Raw genomic sequence first — 21852 nt, 5'->3', positions numbered from 1 at the left:
TCCAGCCGCGTTCGGGGCATGCATTGTCTGAATGCCACATCCCTAACATATCCATATCTACAGTGCGCCCGCGCCATACGCGGCCTTGAGCATATGTGCTCAAGCCGCGGCGTGCGCGCGGGGCGGAAGGGGTGGCACGTCCCATTCAATTGAATGGGCACGCGCCCGTTGCGCCCCGCGCACACCCGCACCACCGCACACAACCTCCATTGTTTCCAATGGGGCTCGAGCATAGGCGGAATTCGCCTTACGCGGAGGGATCCGGAACGGATCCCCCGCGTAAGGCGAGGATGCACTGTATTTATCTTTTTTGATTTTAACATTTTAAAGAGGTTCTAAAGCAAAGGTAAAAAACAGTCCATAAAAAATATTGGATTGACAGAAGATGTTTACAGTCATCAGACACTTCTACAAAGAGAAGTTGTAGGAGACCATTATACCATTCCCCATATGCCCATCCCTAAATCTGCTCTGGAATCTAGGACTGAAAGTGGCTTCAAGAGAAATGACAAATAAATTAAAATCTCCCACTACCATCACTATGTCTGTATCCAAGCCCTTTTAGTGAATGAAGGGATACCATTTTCAATAAATTCCATTATCCATTAAAATGAGGGCTACTTAATTGTGAAAGTTGGATTTTAACTGATTGATAAACATACATTTGAGGGGGGGAAAACAACAGTTCTGAAGCACCATATGATGCAGGGGATATTATTTTACTGTTGCATGACCTTTATATAGGTTTGATTTATTCCAAAGAGGAATTAGAGCCCTGTTTTCAGTTCAGTATTTCTCATTTGTTCAGGTTGATGAACTGTCTCACAACCTGGGGATCGAGTCAACAAGATGCACTCAGTTGGAGTCTACAAATCATGAACTTTATGAACAGTTGTCTTCTATGAAGATGCTTCACAAGAATCATGAAAAACTGGAGAGAAGCAAACAGCAGCTGGAAGAAGAAATTGTTAACCTCAAACAGCACATACAGGGTAATGTGATAGACCTCAACCAAATGGAACAGTACAAGAGAGATATTGAAGAGCGAGCTAGACAAGAAGTAAGGCAAAAACTGGAAGAAGTCAATTTGTTTTTGCAGGTAAACATTAATATGTTTAAGATTATTGGTTACATTTATACATCAGATTACAGAGCCTAGAGATCAGTTAACACTGATTAAGCTTTGTTGTTATCCTTTAGTGTTTTTTAACACTCAACCTGAGGAAGAGAACTTCTAAATGTAATAACACAAGTTTTTGTGTCCTAGACACAGGCAGCCTCACAAGAAGCCTTGGAACAGATAAGAGCTACCAACAATGCTTCCTTGAGAAGTCAGCTGGAAAACAGAATTAGAGACTTGGAATCTGAGCTGACAAAACTGAAAAGCAGTCAGCAAGATAACATGTTACAAAAAGAGTCCACACACACAGAACTGGAAAGATATAAGGAGCTGTACTCAGAAGAACTAAAAATGAGGAAGTCTTTAAGAAGCAAATTGGATCGGTAAGACTAAGAAGTCTCCTGACAAGTCTGCTTTCCTGTTGCATTTTTTGCACTTTTATCACATTGTCACTGTTAGGTCAGTTAATATCCAGCATGAAAAGGAAAGAAAATGTTTACCACAAAACATTTACTTGAACAACTTCAAAAACTAAATCTGTAGCTACTGTAATCATTGTAAGCATCTCCCAGATATTGATAGCAGCAGTTTCTTGGAAGAAAAAAATCTGCATTTTCAATAATGTGTTTAGTGAAAGAACATGGGCACAGAAACCCCTACTAACACTACACCTATTTTTAGTAAAGATGTAAATTGTGAGGTATACTGATGGTCTGTGGATTTCTTATTCTAGTCATATCATCTAATGCTGAACTTGATACTTCTGTGCCATCAGATAGAAAGTAAAATGATGCCACTCAGTAAGTAATGCAGAAGTGAGCATAGTGTGCCCCTTCACCTACACTTTTGTGGTTTCTGAACTCCCCAGTCCCCAGCAGTCCCCCAGAGCCTTCAGATCTTCTCTCCCCATTTAAAATATTTTGGTGTGACATTTGAATAGTTTTTATCCCTGCACCTACAGAAAGCCTCCCAAAGTGTAAAAATGTCCCCAAATGTCTCCTATTTTTCTTCTGCAGTCCCTATTGCAATATTGAGTGTGATGGTAGAGGAAATTATTTGTAGTGGCTTAGTGTGGTGTTGGGGGGTAAGAGATTTGGCCTCTGTTCTTCATATCATTGCCCATCCTTATAGTAAAGGTTTCTGCACACTTGGAAGGATTTTCCAGACATACAGAAAAATACTAATCGCTATATTATTATTTGAGAGAGAGAGAGAGAGAGAGAGAGAAAGCAGAACAGCTAGTGGATATGTAAAATTTAAGAGGCATAGATTCTTTAGCATGTCACTTACAGGATAAAGCTATGGTTTCTTCTTGATCTTACTTTCTATTTGTTCTTACTGTATACTGTAAGTTAGGATAAAGGTTGAAATATGCACACTGTGAAGACTGTGTTTCCCAAATATAACACTTACTCTGAGTCCAGAAAATGTTTTTAAACAATTTTGACCTTCTCAGAGATGAACTAATTAGGAGTTTCCTTCAATCCTAAACAAGCTCCCTGGCAAGAAATAAGATGTGAATAGTTCCATTCAGGGAAAGTGGATATATTTAGCTCTCCTGATCCCATGGATTTTCCCATCCATGGGACCAGGGGAGGTAAATATATCCACCTTCCCTGAATATAACTATTCAGGTTCAAAATATCCCCTGATCATGAAGTTTATTTAGTCCCAGATCACAACCATCTCCTGTGGCCCTGGTAACACAGAGAATATTGAGTAATTTATCCTTTCCATTAGGAGAAGGATTCCTCTGACTTTTCCCTTATACTACTGAACTTGATAGTCTTGCGTCCATCAAAAGGGCAGCAAAATAGGGCCACCCATAAGATAGTGAATACTTGGACAGTTTGCCTGGTTGCATATGTTTGTAAATTAAAGGGAAAAAACAGAATGGCTTTAGGATTACAGGTTGAATCTACTTTATCTGGAAATATGAAATCTGGAATACTCCAGTTCCAGAATCCCCCACAGATGGAAAAAAAACACTCAAATCCCATGAGTCCAAGGGTTTTTACATGCATATGTGGTGGGATTGTCCATGTGTTCAGAAGTGAAGAGATAAGAGAGATTAATAAACTTATAGGCAAGGATGTTCATCTGAGCAAAGAGAATTGTATAACTTTAAATTTCCATGAATCTGGAAATGAATTACAAGGTCTTTGTTCTTGGCTGACTGGAAGCCTGGACAACAACACTTCTGAGGGAAAAGGAGGTTGGAGATACAACACAGTATTTTGTTGTGGGCTCTCACTAGTTAAAAAGTTGTATCCATTCTTTTATAATGATGTATCAATCAACTTTTTATCTGCTGTTGGATTTTTCACAGAGCTAATGAGAAACTATCAGAAGCCAATGCTGAACTCTACTATGAACGCCAGAGGAGCAGATCATTACTTGCCAACGGTTTTTTAGGTGGAAACCTTTCTACAAGTCCTGTCTTAGAAACTGTTCAGTTTGGAAACCTTGGCTGCAATTTAGCATTAACTAGACCTCTTAGCCTTGGAGGAGAATTTGTGAACCCAACCAGAAGCCCATTAACCTCAAAAAACAGAGTGGAGACTTACTTGGCAAAGGTTAGTAACCACCAGTATCATTCTAAGCTGCCTTTTAAGCTATGATCTTTGGTCATGTTCACCTTAACGGCCATATCAGTTCAACAAATGCTAAGTCCTTAAAATACTTCACTCCTATGCTGCTCCTTTAAGATACAAACATAAGGAATAATGAATAACACCAATTCCTCTTTTCAAAGACAAACGATACATCCTAACAAATTAGTTTTAAAGGCGGTGTTACAATAGTTAGGCCTCTGGGGGCAGTTCAGACACTGCTACCTACTCTTGGTTGGTAATTACCAAAATTACACATATATACCCGTACTTATCCTAGGGAAAATACACCTTGCACAGAAAAAGCAGAAACAAACAAAGCAGCTAATACACATACCTCACATAGAAATAAATACTAGACAACAGACCCACACATGTACAACACACCACTTCCTCTAGTCTCCCATCTCTGAATGCTCCCTAACTTAGCTTTTTCCTCTTCATTGGCTTCTGAGCATATAGTCACCCCTCCATTTTTGTGCGGGATCTGTTCTGGACCCACCACCACCACCACCTACAAAAACAGAAAATTGCCGATACTGGAGTCCCTGTTGACTCCAGTGACGGTGCTCCAGCATGCCGCCACTGCATACATGCCTTGGGCGTGCACCCCATTATGTCACCTTGTTTGCCCCTCACATATTTCCAAGGGACGCAGACTTCAAGTCTGCAAAAAAGGAGGGGCAACAGTACTTCAAAAGGAAGGCTTGAACTTCAGCAGTTCATATTATTGTTGTCTATGAGGCATTCTTTGAAATAAAGATGGTGCAAGAAGCTGGTGCTTTGCTTAATGGCATGCAGTGTCAGCATTTAAAACACACACAGAAAATAAGGAGTTGCAGGGATCCTCGAAGGCACTGTGATGGGAATGCCAAGCTTATGTTGTTATGAGCAACATAACTGTTGAAATAGCTTGTCCAGATAACATTTTCGAATTCTGTGTTCCTTATGTTTTTATGAGCCACATATGGCTTATATTAGACAAAGGTTTTCTAATTGTAAAAATCTGTCTCTGTTTTTAGATCTGTTTGGGTGACATGCCCAATTTGAAACTTTCAGCATAAAATGTGGTCTGAACTGCATCTGCATTCTTCTCCCACCAAAAAAGTTTTATTTTCAGTAGGACTTATTTTGCTATTTAAATAGGTAAACAGTGTGAGTTTAGTAATTCTCTATTGGTGGAGAAGGAGCCATTCTGTATGGCTTAACAAGAAATCAAATGACTTGGGCATTGCACAGTGAGCTCTATCTCTTCCCTGAATTTTTTCCCCTTGTCATGCCCTTGTCAGGTCATTCTTGCTTTTCTCCCTCAGGCTTATATTTAAGGTTCTCTTTTTCATCTATTAAGTTTTTTTTTAAAAGTCTCTATCTTATTCCTCTTTGGCTGTATCCACATTGCAGAAATAATCCTGGTTCACACCACTTTAACTGTTGTGGCTCAATACTGTGGAATTCTGGGAACTGTAGTTGAATGGGGCACTAGAGCTCTCTGACAGGGAAGACTAAATGTCTCCCATCTAATTTTTCAGTACTGTTGACACTGACTTGACAAGCTGTTGGCCTTAATGTTGTGCCTTCAAAATGCAGTTTGCCTTAGCCTGTTGTTTTAGGTCAAGAAGAACTAGTAGTATAGCTGGTAGCTCTGACAGTGGGGTGGTGATGTATCTTTTCTGATTATTAGTCTGAGCTTTAAAGAATCTATCCAAAGTGCTGACTCTATTTGAGGGATAGTGTTCAGCATCTAGAATGGTCTCTTTAAATTCTGAACTAAAAACCAGAGCACATTCAGGATGGCACATAGGAGCACTCCACCAGTAATGGATTAAAGCCCATGTGGCAACCAACCATGGAGGAGTCAAAAAAAATTTTTTTATTATGTTTGTTAAAACTCCTTCCCTTCCCAGTCAGTTTTTAATTCTACCTGTCTGCCAGCCCAACATAGAATCCCTTCCCTGCCAAGTCAGTGGCATTTTCTAAGCATAGTAAGGATAATAGAAACAGAAAGTAAGTAAAATAACGATATTAAGAAATAGCATGGAGCAAATAATCCAGGATGGTGAAAGAAAACAAACCGCAGGGGGAAAAATGAGGCAAGTAACATCCCACTGATAGTGGTCAAGCAGATTGGGCAAAACGAGAACAAATTCTGAAGCTACTCACATAGCCACTACCCAGCATGTCTCTGGCGAGGGAAAATGATTGGAAATATAAACAGGTTTTAAAGAGCTATTTTTAACTTCAAGAAAAAGCAAGACAGAAGAAATAAGAATAAAAGATGAAAAAGTGGGAGAACACAAGTAAGAGATGAAATTGAAGGAACAGGAGTTAGCAAAATCAGTTCAAATTAAGAAGGGGGGGTTAAAACCAGTTAAAACTTGGCCTCGGGAATCAGAGGAGGAAATGTGAAGCCATCAAAGTGGCTGGTCAAGGATGCCATACTGAAACAGTGAGTTCAAAGGTGAGAGGAGCAGCTATCTCATCACCTAGCAAACAGTAACCACTAATTGCAACAAATCAGGGCATCGATTGTAAGGATAAAAAAGAGATAAGAGAAATGCCAGATTATTGGTCTCAGGATTCAGTATATTCAGGCTCATCGGTATAACACAATAATAGCTACCAAATTATATAGCTATCCATTAGTAAAAAAAAATCCTATTCAGTAACTGAAGACATGACAGTCTTTTGTGTCTCCTATCATTGTCTGCACATGAAAGCCTATCTTGGGTTATCAACCAAAAGTAACAGAATCCTCAAAAATAGGGCAGAAAATTTCATGCAGAAGGTTTTTCCATATGATTTTTCCTAAACAACATGCACTGGGCTTCATCCACATGATACGCGCCAAATGTTAGTTGAGCAGCTAACTAGGTGGGGGGAAGGTAAATTCAACAAATTAAGATTAATGTTTTGGCCTATAGTTCCATCATCCATGATCATTGGTCATATACTTGGGGCCATCTAAAAACAAGTTGGGGATAGTGGGTGTTGTAAACAAAAAATATTTGAAGGAGACCATATTGGGAAAGCTGATCTGCACAATGCACAGGTAGCATGTACATTGTGCAATTTTCTGGGTAGCATGAAGGCTACTTGGAAGGGTTAAAGTGGATGCTGTGGGTAGGAGAGGATGGAAAAGACTGCTTTTGCCAGGCCATTTGCATACACCTGTATGTAGCTCCAACCCAGAGTTTCATGTCTGATAGTAAACTATAGTTACCCCTCCATTTTCGCAGACATGAAGTCCATGTTCTCGATTATTCATGGAGGGGCGAGCCCCATTGGGTAAAATGGTGCATGGCCATTTAAGCCAATGGGACTTGAATATATTTTCACCGGGGGAAGGGGGTCTTGAACAGATCCCCGTGAAAACGGAGGAGCGACTGTATACCCCATGAAAATTTCATTTGAGAGGGTATCTGCTATTGCAAGCAATACTGAATCTACACAGATATTTTAAGTGGACTCACTTTTTCGAAACCCAATTCATCCATGTTTAAAAAGAGTTTAAAATGCATTAATAAAGATCACTTCTATCATTCAATTCTAAAATATTAATACAAGTATTTATCATATGGCAGTGCTTCTCAAACTTTTTTCTTCTGTGATCCCCTTTAAATCTACATGGAGAAGCCATACCTCCCCCAGCCCTGATCATTATTGTACTGCTTCTGTTATTTTTGCCATCTTCATCATTCTTTGATTTTTTTATTATTATTAATTTTTTAGCTGATAGAATATTCTATTACATATTCGGACTTGGTCCTCTTCTTCTATTAGTCATGGTGTAATCCTGTTCAAATCCCAGAGACCGGGATCAATCTCATTGATTTTAATAGAAAAGTTTAACTATTTTTTCCAGATTGTTCTTTTTTTAAGTCTTGCAGTTAAATTCTTTGTAGGTTTCCTCAGAAGTAAGTAACACTAAATTTAGTGAGACATACTACTACATGTAAATGGCTTACATACCTGGCATAGATCCAAATATACTTATTTTATAGATAAAGCCTTCCTTTCTATCACTGTCTATCACTTATAAACTGGTCTTCATTTATCTTTCTTCAAGAACATTATACTTATATGGCTTGTTCTTTACTTCTTCAGCTCCTTGATCAAAAGTCTATTTCTTCCTTCTCTTCTCTGCAACCACATACTTGACAAGGTGTGTAGTCAGCATTGCTTAATGCCATGTGATTCATTGTTCAGTACAATTATGATGATTTTGTGACAGATCAATTAAAAAATTGTACTTTATCCTAAAAGTTTAGGATTGAGCTAATACAAACTACAAACTATTCTACATGGCTAGAACAATTCTGTAAATCTCTCAAACTGTACTTTTCTTTTTATATTGTATATTAACTGCATAACATTGATTAAAATGTAACTATAGTTATAGTCTTGACTCCAACTGTTAGCTCTGACATACTTTCTTCTAGTTATTTCTCTATCACCTCCCAGCCCATAGAGGCTCCAGAAGCAGTGACCGAGTAAAAACAATTAAATGACTAAAGGAATAAATGGATCAGCATATCTGCTGATTTTACTGTTTAGCACTTGATTCAGCGAGTTGACTTTGATTGGCAGTACCAATGAAATTTGGGCCAGTGTCATTTATGAACTTTACTTAATTTCTAATTTGACATTTTAGTTAGAAGCTCCTACTTTAGAGGAGGTTGTCAACAATTCTTTAAAATCAGCTGAATATTGAAAGAAGTCAGAAATTACCTTGAGCAAGTTTCAAGTGTGTCCCTCAAAACCCTGGTTGTGTGGCCTTTGTCCTGGCTGTCGGAGAGAGAATTGAGAGTAAGGCCATGCTAGTTTGAAATTCCTAAAATTGCTCGACTTAGAATATTGTGAGTAAAGTCCAGTGTACGTTGTTCAGGAGCAATGTAGAAGAAGCTTCTACAAAATAAATAAATAAAATTCTGCCTTTTTTAGGGGTTTTTTTTTTTTGCACGATACAAATTTCATTTTACTATATACTGTCACATAGTTTTCTCATAAAACATTGCCATTAAATGTGTTACTCAAGGATACCATGGAAAATAGTATCAAAATGATATTGAAATAAAAATTTAATACTAAACCTAACATACTATTTTCTGTGATGTTAATATTATGCAGGGGATAATAGGGATTTTTACATATTTTGTTTTATAGCTAATGTCAGCATAATCTAAATGTAATTTCAGATGCAAATGGAATTGGAAAAAAACATCGCCAAAGAGCTAGACCAAGGTATGTTAGTAAACTGCATGCTAGAAATTTGCAAACTCGTTTCTGTGGAATCATTCCTACAAAAAACAATAGCAGTAATAATACACAAGGTTTTATTCTAAAATATTTTTTTTCAGTTTTCAAACTAGATGCAAGAAATATAAAATGTTTACTAAAGGCCTATTTTAATTAATTTTATTAGTTTAAAAAAATTAAAGGGAGACACCATGAGTTACCATTCCACTATGCAATTGTGTTTAGTGTGACGTGAGCATCCACCAATATTAGTACCACAGGGGGTTCTGGAACCAAACACCTATGGATACCAAAGGCCCTCTGTATTGGAGAGGGGCACTGGAGCCCACAAATTGGGTCAAAGAAACCAAATTGAGTACCTTTGCCTTGTCTTGGAGAGCCAGTGTGGTATAATGGTTCAAGTGTGGAATTACATCTCTTGAGATCCAGGTTCAAATCTGCACTTGATCATGGAAATCCACTGGGTGTCCTTGGACAAGTCACTCTCTGAGTCTCGGAGAGGGCAACAAATCTTGCCAAGAAAACCACATGATAGGTTCATTTTAAGGTCCCCATAAATCAGAAATGACTTGAAGACACACAACAACAACAACAACAACACACCTTGTGTTGGAAGGAACAAACCCTCAGGTAGACATATATTGCCATGCTTTGCATCAAGCATTCTGTTGTCCTTTAATTAATTATATTCCTAGTTTGTTTTTATTTTTAAACTCTAATGCAGACTTTTAGGTTTAACTTTATGTAATAATATATGACTTCTCAAATTGAGTTGATCAAATGTGGGAACATGGTATACACTGCACCTAGGTAACATTCACATCTTAGCCCTGGGTTCAATTCCCAGCACAGCCATGAAACTCACTGGGTGACCTTGGGCAAGTCACATGCTAAACTCAGCCTCAGGGGAAGGCAGTGGCAAACCTTTGAACAAATCTTGTCGAGAAAATCCTATGACAGGTTTACTTTAGGGTTGACATAGCTTGGAAATGACTTGAAGGCATACAACAAGGTGTGTATACTATATGTTTTGTCTTCAAAATAAAAATCTAACCTGCTAAAGTAAAATCTCACTCTATTTTCAAATAGTGGGAGAGGTTTTGTTTCAAAAATTTCCAGAAAGTCCACACCATATCTTACAATGCCAATCCCTTGGACTTGTTCATTGTGCAAATAACATATGCTGGCAGGTTTAACTCAAATAAATCTATTTGATGTCACTTCTCTAATAAGTACATTTTTTGCAAACACATTGCCGGACAGTTCTCACATTTGCAGTTCATACTTTCAGAACAAAATAAGTAGATTTTTAGTAAAAGTCCTGCCAAAATAGTTTCCTTTATGGTTATTTGTTGCCTCTTAAATAGCTGCTTATTTTTCTGTCAAACTGGTGGGAACCTACCTATAAACTTCTTGTGTTTTCCAGCAAAAGCTGAACTTGATGTTGGGTCAGCTAGAGTCTCCCCAATAGGAGCTGTTGACGGATCTTCTAAAAGCCCAAATGCACAACAAGATCAAGTATCCAAGGCTACACAACAATATCTTGATGTTTTAAAGAAAAACTATTTGATTTGAATATTTTTTAATGAAAACGTGCTGGTGTAACATTGCTGTATTACTTCACAATGGATAAAATGAACCAAATGTGAAATCTTTTATTTTATAGTTTTGAATTACGTTTGAATTACATTATAAACATATCAGGCACATGGCACTTATATCTGGAAAAATATTGCACAGCTGTATAGTCTTTTTATTATTATTTCTAATGAGAGCCATAATGCCTTCTTTAACAACTATATACTAAACTATGTTGTACAGAACTGCCAATGTTATGTGTTCTAGATAGGTCAAGTCCTTAACTGTTATATGTAGATTTGAAATCAAAAGAATTTTGTGAAAAGTTTAGCATATATTTGGTACTTTGTACTTTTCAAATGGATTACCATATAGACAGGTAGTATTTGAAATCTTCTGGTACATTTTCTTTGCTGTACCTTCTTCACTCCACTGACATTGAACTTTTCTACTTCTTGTCAATAGATGTTTGGCACTGGAGTCCAACATTTAAAGTTCAACATTATTGTTTTCAGTGCATACGACCACATGCATGTCATGCCTCTATTAGGGGCAATGAGACTTGAGGTCCCACATTCTTTCATATCCATGGTGGTCTGGAATGGATCACACATGGATATGAATGTCCAATTGTATACAGTGCCAGTGATCTCAATGTAGCAACATAAAACACTATCTTTATTCCATTAAATGCCCTTATATTGTTATAACTGTGGCATAGACCAATAGTACTCAGCAAACATGTAAAACACTATACTTTCTTCTTTCTTCTTTTTTTCTGCCTTTTTGTTTACTTCTTTGAAATAAAATACTTTTAGATTGCAGGGAACTGTCAAACTGACAGTTTGTAAGTTGCTCAGGGAGATGTTTAAGGATGAGGTGTAAATACTTTCAATGTTACCTTAGATTGTTGGCAGTCAATATTGTTCAGTTTAGCAAACATTCAAATACAGTTATTTGTCGGGATTAACTTTTTTCTTTATGAACCTTCTAGGCCCTTTAATCTTACAGTTGAATTGTTGAGCGGTTCCTTGAGATTGCAAGATTTTAAACTTTCCCTACATAACAACAGAAGGGAAAAATCAGTTTCCAGAATGGTTCCTGGGGGAAATTGCCCCAGATTTCAAGGAGAAATGATGAGTCAAGATTCTTCACATAAGCAAAATGAAAGTCTACTGTATATACTCATGTATAAGTCTAGAAATTTTAGTCAAAAAATTGACCCAAAAACCTAGGTTGACTTATCCATTGGTCGATGTAAATTCTATATTTTAACTCTTACTAAAAAGGGAACCATCCCCTGGTGAAAGGCAAGAGAGCAATTTGCCCTGGAAGCACTGACCTCCCTCTATTCTCTCTTCCATCCAGCCTTTAGTGTGAGCCAAAACAGTTATGCTTGTCATAATTTTGTAGGTTGTTTGGCATTGTTTTCCTTTGCTTCATCATTTAGATCCATTGTTGCATGTCCCAAAGTTTCACCCTCGACTTATCCAAGGGTCATATGAAAATCCATAATTTTGCCCCCTAAACCTGCCCTCGACTTATACATGAGGTGGACTTATAGTTGAGTATATATGGTAAATAGTGTATCTGAGGTATCAAAGTCTAGACATTAATTTCCAATGATGCATAAGAGATATATCCTAACCATTTAGAAATTGTTATAATCAAGCTTTTGTTGCAGCGATTACTGTACAAGCTGCTTGCTTAAGAAAAGTATCTTCAAGCAGTTCTGTAATCCACTGCGCTAAAAAGACATGACTTGAAAGCCACATGCCACATATTTTTGAAATTATCTGTCCTAAAGTATATTTAAACCAAAGAAAAACTAGGCACACATCTTTACAAAATTAAGTTATACAAGGCCTGAGACAGAGGGCCAAAAGGTACAGCTTCCAGATGCTTCAGGGGCATGGTGTGCAGATGACACACACACCTGATGCAGTCAGAATGCTCTGAAGTCGTCTAAGGCGGCCTGGCAAAAGGAGCAGCAAAAGTCTACCTGCTGGCAGCCCTTTGAGACTGCAGTGGTGGCCTGCTTTCAGAGAGGGCCTTGTGATTGCCATCAGATCAGGGGCCAATCGAGGCCCCTCCAAGCCACCAGTCTGCTTTACCCCTAAGTTAGCTGTTTGGGAGGAAGTTTATCATTTGTGTCAAAAGATCTCTGACAGATAATTCTAAACAGCCGTTAACCTTTCATACGCATTTAATGTTATGGTGTCAATGGACTGGAGAGAGCCCTCTGTCCAGTCCATCTGATCCCATCCAGCTTCAGAGAGAGTCAGACCCAGTTTCATCAGGCGTAGCCTGGACTAAGAAGGAGAGTCCCTCCCTCCAGTCCATCTGCCATGGTCCAGGTTTCAGAGGGAGAGAAGAACTGTGAAGTCAAAGGCTTTCAAGATGCCAGCCACAAATGCTGGCGAAATGTCAGGAATAAACCCTTCTAGAACATGGCCACATAGCCCGAAAAACCCACAAAAAATATGAAGAGAAGAACTGCTGGACCTGATCCCCTTCCCCACTGCCATTCCCTTCCTTTTTGTCATGTCTTTTTAGATTGTAAGCCGGAGGACAGGGAACTGTAATACTCCAAATAAATAAATCTCTTTTAAGATATGCCATTTTTTTTTAAGGAACAGTGACCTTTTAGGGGTTTTTGATAAATAGCTGAATGCTACAAGCATGAGTGCAAAAACACATACTTAGTCCAGTATTAAAAATCAACAAAAATGAAGATTCTTTTAAGGAAGGAGAGAGAATACCTGGCATGCAGTGGATTGCAGAACTGCTTGAAGATATTTTCGTTAAGCAAGCAGTTTGTACAGTAACTAGTGCAACAAAAGCTCGATTACAACAATTTCTGAATGGTTAGCATAATTCACCAACTTCACAGGCAGCCTTCTTCGGAAGGAAAAAAAAGCTTTTTAAGTACATAATAAACTGACTATCAGCCAGGGAGCTCTTTGTGTACAAAAGCCTTCCCTCTGGACAGATAACCACTATCAGTCATGACTCCAGCAGCTACATCCACCAGCATTGTCCACTAAGTGGAGCAAGGAGGCTAGTGGTTTCCTTTCTAAGCAGGCAGAAAAGCTTAGGCACTTTCCCACTTGGATGGAGAACAGCAACAACCATTTTGCCTGAGCAGCACAGGGCACATTTCACAGGAATTGTAAAAGGAAGAACTCTCCACCCTATTTTTTTTTCTAACTGGGCGCCAGAACAGATGGTCCTTAAAAGACACACCTTCAGGGCATCATCAGGACGCAGCGTTTACAGGCCATTGTGATAACACCTGAAAGCCGGGTGGCCACCCAGACATAGGGAGCTTCAAGAGGCTCTGGCAGTGCAGCATTTAGACTCCGCAGAGCTTCTTGAAGCCACCATGGGGTCATGCACAGCCACTAAAGGGGGATTTTCCATGGCTCAGAAAGGAGCATCTTTGCTGCTCCTTTCTGGAGCGGCTTCAAGGCAGATTGGGGCTACAGCGTGTGGTTGCCACAGCTCCAGTGTCTTCGGAAGGGACAGCTTCAAGCTGGTCTGTTTCTTCTCTATATCATCAGTTAGTTCAAAAGCCCCCTTTTCTGAAATATCAGAAAAAATTATCACCCTTCTCTAATAAGTCTCAAATTCGTTCTTTTCCACCCTTTCTAAGGGAAAAGGGTAGAAACGTGTATATTAGCAGCACAGCAATGCCTGCATGTGTACCAGCTTTTGCCCGTTATCCCTATTTCACCAATCCCAGTGGGCACCAAGTGCTCACATGACTCTCCCATCAACTTCACCTTCCTATCCTTTCAGCCTCCTGATCTTGCCTGTCTACTACTACCAGTCTTGCCACTACTCTCTACTCTTCTTCCACCTCATTATCTACAAGAACACAAGGTGCAGGATTTGGGCTACCATTTTGTGAGGCCACATATAACATGAGTAGAATAGGTATGCTGTTTTGCTGAGTTGTATCTTCTGGGTATTTTCGTTTTTAAGAAATTCTATAGATTGTTCATATGTATTTTAAAATACCTTTTGTAATTACTGATGTTTTGTATGTGTTTTAATATCCCCTGGTTGTAACGTTTTGTAAGACATCTTCAGTCCAGTATTGGAGAAAAAGGCAGGTTATAAATTATTAAAATAACTGGAAAAAATTGAAGTTACTATGAAAGGTGTGTGGTGTTATTTGTTATCACAACGTTGTTGTTATAACATATTTATACTTTTGCAATAGGAGTGGGGGAACAAAATTATAAATAAGTATTTCCATTCTCCTTGGAGGAAGGAGAAACTTTGTACCTTGTAACCAAGCATTGTGCGACCGAGTGAGCTCCTGTCACCAGTTCTAGTTTCTGCCAGTCATGTAAAAGTGCAAGTACATAAATAGGTACCACTTCGGTGGGAAGGTAACAGCATTCTCTGCAGTCATGCTGTCCACATAACCACAGAGTCATCTTGTGACAGCGCTGCCCCTTCAGCTTTGTAATGAAGATGAGTACCGCTCCCTACTTCACAATCATGTCAAAGGGGAAACCTTTACCTTTTTACCTTAATATATCTTGCTTTTCTTAATGCAAGATTATTAATCTATGATATAAAGTATCTAAATTTAACTTTACTGTTCTATCAATGAACTAAACACATTTCTGATTTAATGGTCACTTGTAGAACACAAGGTGAACTTGCTTAGGATCAGCCTATTAAATGTGCCCAAGCAAAGTCATGTGAACCCCAATGTATACAAGACTGATGTAAAAGCTACTGGTCTTTGGATGTGTTGTGGATTTTAAAAAACTTCACAAATCTTCAATAAAATGGGCACTTTAATATACATATCAAACAGTAACTTTCAAAATAAAAAAGTATCCCCCTGTCAGGTTGTTACACATAACTTGTAAAAAATAGCCATGCCAGTGTATAAATAGTTCTGTACAGCTGGAGGTTTAAGAAGTCCTTCTACATCCTTTTCGAACTCAATGTACTACTGAGTTCAAGGGTTCTGCTCGAATATTCCCCAGGTCAAGTGCTGAGTCTGTCTCTTCGTCAATTTCTCCAATTACGGCACTGAAAAAGAAATTGATTTATTTGCTATAGGTGAAATAAGTTTCAAAGCAAACTTGGTAACAATGGCAGAAGATTTTTGTCAATCTAACATTGTCTGTCAATTCTGTTTAATATTGCACACAAGGTTTTGGCAGTTATCCTGAAAGATGAACATCAAAATGAAACATGTAGATAGCTTTCATTACACATGGAAAGTACAGTACAATTCAACTATGCTTTCCACGTACTAGCAAATACATCACTATATGACACATAGGAATGAATTCTGAGCAAAAGGCTTGGCTACTCTGGTAGCCTTCCCTTAGAGTATCTCCTTCCACAGTTGGAGGTATAAAGTATGTGAAACTTTATAGTTTACCAATTCACTATGTGTGGGGTAGGGGAAAGGGCAGTGGGGAAAAGAGCAACTGCTTGGCTTCTATGTACTTGCAATGTTTCATATTAATACAAGAATTAAGTCTGAAATTATGCATCGACCAGCTGCACAGAAAGTCCTAACAAAGATGCCTACATTGTATAACAATAACTAGCTTTCAAACCTACCTGAAACCTTTAGATAGATGAGTTTCTACTGCAGCTCAAATTACACTAACAAAAACAGAAAGCGGAGAAAAAGGCAAACTTACACATTATCGCCTCTTACAATGTATAATCCTAATACTACTTGTTCTACTCCTTGTGAAGAGCTGAACACCCGTTCATGGCTTTCATCCAAAATCAAGTTGATGGTCTGGTCAAAGCCCTTGAGAGTTCCCTTAAAAAAATTAAAGAGAGATTTCAAATTCTTTCATTCATCTTATCCCCTAAACATACCCTAAATATATCATACCATTTAACACCAATTAGAAAGCTTTAAATACTACAACATTTACCAACAATCATATAGCTTCAAATAGCATGCTCAGGCCCGTTCCGAACGGCCCTTTGCGGCGCCCCCGTCACGTGCTAGGGGTAGGCCGAGGACCTAGCGTCCATACCAGCCTCACCCCTAGCATGTGACGGGGGCGTAAAAATGGCCGCGCCCTATACACACGGGCACAGCCATTTTTATGTGCTGGATAGCATCACGAAAATGACGTGTCAAGTGCGCCATTGGCGCCTCGTCACATCATTTCCGCAACGCAAGAAGCGCCATTTTGGAGCTTCTTTTTAGCTGCGCCGGGAAGCCTCACGGTTTGGCCGCTGGGGCTTCTCGACACAGCTAATGACGGCGCAGGCAGAGCGCCGCTTTTCGGCGCTCTGTAACACGCCTGTTAAGCAGATTGTCCTGAACTAAATCTTCAGAGGTACTTCTTGCACTAAATAATACCATGTTATCAGCACAATTATATTTCCCTTTGAGATTCTGGGGGGGGGGGGGGGGAGGTTCTACTTATCCCAACCACTGCCACCAAATGTGTGGACTCCCACAAATCCCATCTCTGTTACCAATTTGTGGGAGCATCCACTTACCCCGCTACTACAGTATCAAATGTGGGGGCCTAGATGTTCTCGTGGTCCTTGTGTGAACTTTATTTGTCCATCTCCCCACAAGACACCAAAACCCTTGATTAACTGCTGCCGCCACCACAGACACCGTGTGTCTGAATGCAACACTTTTAAAGAATGGAAAATAAGGTTAGAAGAAAAATAAACCCTGATTTGCAAGGAAAACAGTTACCATATATATATATATATATATATATATATATCTCACAATTTTGTATATAAACAGGTTCATCCTCTCAAGAGCCAAAGTTTGGTACTCTTACAAGTCACAGATGTTTTGTGTACTGTATACTGCAAGTCAAGAAATTTATGCCCAAAATTGACCCTAAAATCCTCGGTCAACTTATATATGAGTCAATACTGTAATACAACCCCGTGTGTCTCAGCACTGACTTTTGAAAGAGCTGTCAGGCAAGTGTGTGTGTGAGAGAGAGAAAGAGAGAGAAAGAGGTGATTCCCTTCCCAGTCTGATGTTAAAGGCTTCTCTCCCCACCAAACCCATCAGCTTCTTTCCCTTCCCAATCTGTTGTTCAAGGCTTCTCCTCCAACACCAGGGAAGTGGTGTTAGATGGTGGGGAGAAGTCCAGAGAAGGAGGGACAGAAGTGGTGCTTTCCCCTAAATATTACCCTCAACTAACCTACAGATCATATCAAAATCTATGACTTTGACCCTAAAACCTTCCCTGGACTTATATACGAGATCAACATGTAGGAGAGTACATATGGTAAGTGATGTGTAATTTCCCCCCCACAGATGTCTTTGTATCAATGGCTGTTACAGAACAAACAACTTTGCAAAAGGATGTTTATATTTCTTACCACAATCATTCGACCATCTGAAGTTATTACAGCAACAGTACCTGAGACTCAAGTTAAAGAACAGCCATAACAAAGGCGCTTTAATAACTTAGATGCATTTGCTCTGCCTATTCTTGTATCCACAAAACAGCCTCTTCTAGCTCCCTTCTTCCTCATTAAGAACTGTCATCCTCACTATTCGTTTTCACTACAAACGTAACCATATAAAATGATTTAAACAGGAGATAGTGACAGCCAAATCATCATGGAGACAGTTCTAATGATGTATGACTGCTTGTGGGCTGACAGGGCCTCTGGCTCCCATGCCCTTCGTGTCGAAGCTGTGATGGCCAGGAGGGACCCCTTCCAGCGCAGGTGCTTCAGAGAAGACTCCCCTAGGAACCTAGCACCCTCAGGACCATATGTAGGTCCCAGGAGAGGTATACTACACTTTAAGCAGAACAGGTAACAACTGTTGCTTGAGGGGTCTCCACATGTGTGGATGGGATGCCATCCTGACTCCTTGCATATGTGGCAACAGTGAGGAGATAGCAACCTGTCCATGACTGTGTTAATCTAAGGCTCCAGCCAATGCCTTCCTGGGAGAATTCCAATAAGGAGAAGGCTCTCAGGTAGTCCTAGAGGTCTTCCATGTTGTCTATGCATCAGTGCTTCCCAGGCTATTTGTTTTGAATTTTACTGAGATTTTAAATGTTTTCGTCAGTGAGCCACCTTGGGTCCCTATGGAGAAAAAGGTGGCATACAAATTAAATAAATATTTGATCTGAGGGACCAGCAATCGTTCCCCTTCCATCCTGGGAGCTCAACAGGGAGTAGCAGGCCTGGAATAGGGGCTGCCACTTCAACTAACACTGGTCTAGTGAGTCAGAGGAGTATCTTGCTCACTTGGGGTTGCCATAATTCTCTTCCACAAAAGCATAGGGGAGAAGATTGGGCACATTATCAACAACCCCCCCCCAAAAAAAAAACCCCAAAACACACACACAACATTTTGACGTTTAACACTGTTTTATTGCATATCCCTTTGCATACTGATATTCCACCCAAACTAATATGACTATGGTTGAACCTGCACTGCAGAATTAACGCACTTTGACACTACTTTAAGTGCCATGGCTCAGTGCTATGAAATCCTGGGATACGTAGTTTGTTGCAGCACCAGACCTCCCTGACAGGCTACATAGCTCACAAAATGATAAATCCCAGAATTCCATACCACTGAGCCATGGCCGTTAAAGCAGTGTCAAACTTCAATGCGAATTAAAACTATGCCTCTGAATTCTAGCTGCTTGGAAGAATTTACCAAAGGTGGGCTTTTTTTCTTAAAGGTTGGGGAAAGGTTGGGAGAAGAGAAGCTCTCAAACAGCTGCTAGAGTAAGAGGGAGAAAGCATATCCAGGGGTAGGTGAGACATTTAGAGAGATATTTAGCCTTCTCTATCAAAGAACCCTGGCACCACAGCAAACTACATTTCCCAGAGGTCCACAGCACTGAGCCATGACAGTTAAAGCGGTGTCAGACTGGATTATTTCTGTGGTGTGAATGAAGCCTGAGGCAAACTTCAGTCTCTCTCTCTCTCTCTCTCTCTCTCTATATATATATATATATATATATATATATATATGGTCCAAATGTCACTGCAGAAATAATGCAGTTTGAAACTGCTTTAACTACCCTGGCTCAGTGCTATGGAATTACGGGAACTGTAGTTTTGTGAGACCTTTAGCCTTCTCTGTCAGAGAGAGTGAGAGCTCAGATGCCACAATAAAGTACAATAGATTTCCTAGCACTGAGCCAGAGGCAGTTAAAATGGTCTCAAACCGGATTATTTCTGCAGTGTGTGTGTGTGTTTTGGAGCTGTAGTTTTGTTATGAGACCTTTCACTTTCTGTCAAAAGAGAGCTCTGGTAAAACAATAAGTTAAAATCCTTAGAGGAGTCTCTAGCACTGAGCCAGGGCCGGTAAAGCGGTCTCAAAGTGGTTTATTTGTGCAACGTATTTTGGACATCCTCACATATATACATATACACACACTGCTTTCCTAAAGAGACAGCAGTGCCATTTTCGTTTTGTTTTCCCGCCCAATTTTAAATAGCAACGGCTCCCAACAGAACGTTAACGGCTCAGTCGTTCTTGCTGCGCGCGCGCGCAAAGGCTGACGGGAAAGAGCAACGGTTACACAGACACGCCCCTCTCTCTCTCTCTCTCTCTCTCCCCCACACACACACACACTCTTCATCATCCCCGCCTCGCCTCCCCTCCTCGACCCAACAAAAGCCACCCCACGCGCCATCTTCTTTCCCATGACTCTAGTCAGAGCCCCTTTAAAAACTCTCTCCTAACCAAGGATACGGTTGATGTAATTTTCTAGCGCGGAGGTCATGGCGACGACAACGTTAGCGGCCTCTGCTTTCTGGAACTTTGACCCTGAACGTTACCAAACAAGAACGCTTTTCCTCAACAGGCCCCTCGTCTTCTTGCGTGGTTGATGATGGCCTAGTGTAGCCCCATTGCGCATGCGCCAAAGGGAAAGGCTATGTTTAGACAGGGGTGGCGCTACTACTGTCATGGCGTTGTCGTCAGAGGCTGCGTCCACATTGGGGAAATAACTCGGTTTGGCGCCGCTTTAAGTCTTTTGTGGCTCAATGCTATGGAATTCTGGGAGTTGGAGTTTGGGCCAGAATTCCATAGCATTGAGCCACAAAAGACTTAAAGCGGCGCCAAACCGGGTTATTTCCCTAATGTGGACGCAGCTCCTAGTCTAACACTCAAAGCACTACACCACACTGGAGAGAATCCCCCCAAACAGCGTTGTTGTTGTTTTTAATTTATAAACCTAAAACAACAACAGCAACAATACTGGCTGTTACTCATGTTTTGGAGTGAGAGGGCGCCACAAGAAAGCGTTTGTAAAACAGTCCGTTAGTTTAAAAGCCTGTGGAGAACTCAAAAGGTGCTCTTGGATCTGCCTTTCCCGCTTTTTCCCCCTCTCCTGTAAAGTTACAACAAAAGTCTAAAACGCTCAATCCAGATTGAGGCCGATTTAACTGCCCTGGCTCGGTCCTAGGGAATCCTGGGAACTGTAGTGTGGTGACACTTCTCTGTCAGAGAGCTCTGGAGCCACAATAAACTACAATTCCCAGGATTCCCTAGCACTGAGCCGGGGAAGTTAAAGCAGACTCAAGCTGGATTGTTTCTGCAGTGTGTTTTAGACCAAAGGCCACACCTGCACTGCAGAAATAATTCGGTTTGACACCACTTTAATGGCCATGAGTTTGTTGGTGCCACAGCAAACTACAGTTCCCAGAATTCTGTAGCCTTGAGCCATGCCCATCAAAGTGGTGCCAAACTGGATTATTTCTGCAGTGCGGATGCATCCTAAAGTCAAATGTGGACTATAAAGAACCCTGATTTCTGGATCTCAAGAGAAGTTACTTTTCTGTTGCTAAAGGAGCTGAAATTTCATTGCCTGTCTTTTATTATCCTTTTTGTCCCAAGAAGAAGAGGGTGGTCTTTGCTTGCATCGAAACCCCTCAATACCATTTTCACTGACAACAGAGAAACGTCTGGGACAGAAAGTTGGATCCTAACATCATCGCCTTTTCCCTTTCCTGTATGATTTTCAACATCTTGGCCTGATGAAGAAGCCAGTGTAGCTCTGAAAGCTTGCATGGTGTATTGGGTGCTTTGGAGTTGTCCCATAAAGAGGATGGTCGCTTGTGGGTTTTGGACTCTGGAGTGTTCTATATCTGCCTTCACTCTTTATTTCCAGCTTCTGCTACATTACAATCCTAAATTAAAGGGTCTCCAAACTGTGCTCGCTTTAAGAGATTTTGGACTTCAGCTCCCAGAAGCCTCAGCCACGTTGGCCAATAGTCTGGGATTCTGGGAGCTGAAGTCCAAAACCCTTTAAAGAGCACAAT

The 21852-nt window shown here is 40.1% G+C and overlaps 2 protein-coding genes across 2 annotated transcripts in view; one reads left to right on the top strand and one right to left on the bottom strand.

Annotated features, from left to right (window-relative positions):
• Window positions 1-14699, top strand: part of ANKRD26 (ankyrin repeat domain 26) — a 76751-nt gene extending 62052 nt beyond the window's left edge. Inside the window, exons 36-40 of the mRNA XM_089524349.1 lie at window positions 809-1099; window positions 1268-1503; window positions 3450-3696; window positions 8928-8973; window positions 10415-14699. Of these exons, the coding sequence (XP_089380475.1) occupies window positions 809-1099; window positions 1268-1503; window positions 3450-3696; window positions 8928-8973; window positions 10415-10563 (969 nt within the window). The 3' untranslated portion in view covers window positions 10564-14699. The remainder of the gene's footprint in view (window positions 1-808; window positions 1100-1267; window positions 1504-3449; window positions 3697-8927; window positions 8974-10414) is intronic.
• Window positions 14700-15365: 666 nt separating this feature from the next.
• Window positions 15366-20470, bottom strand: LSM8 (LSM8 homolog, U6 small nuclear RNA associated). The gene is made up of 4 exons (XM_089524348.1): window positions 20282-20470; window positions 17932-17972; window positions 16251-16378; window positions 15366-15624 (listed from the first exon to the last, which is right to left on the bottom strand). The coding sequence occupies exons 1-4, from the start codon at window positions 20310-20312 to the stop codon at window positions 15534-15536; spliced, it is 291 nt and encodes a 96-aa protein (XP_089380474.1). The 5' UTR covers window positions 20313-20470; the 3' UTR covers window positions 15366-15533.
• Between the last annotated feature and the right edge of the window lie 1382 nt (window positions 20471-21852).

Source organism: Sceloporus occidentalis, unplaced genomic scaffold, assembly GCF_023333645.1.
Source record: "Sceloporus occidentalis isolate IW3139 unplaced genomic scaffold, rSceOcc1.0.p SCAF_5, whole genome shotgun sequence".
Classification (NCBI taxonomy): Eukaryota; Metazoa; Chordata; class Lepidosauria; order Squamata; family Phrynosomatidae; genus Sceloporus; species Sceloporus occidentalis.
This window is presented reverse-complemented; position numbering and strand designations above follow the sequence as displayed.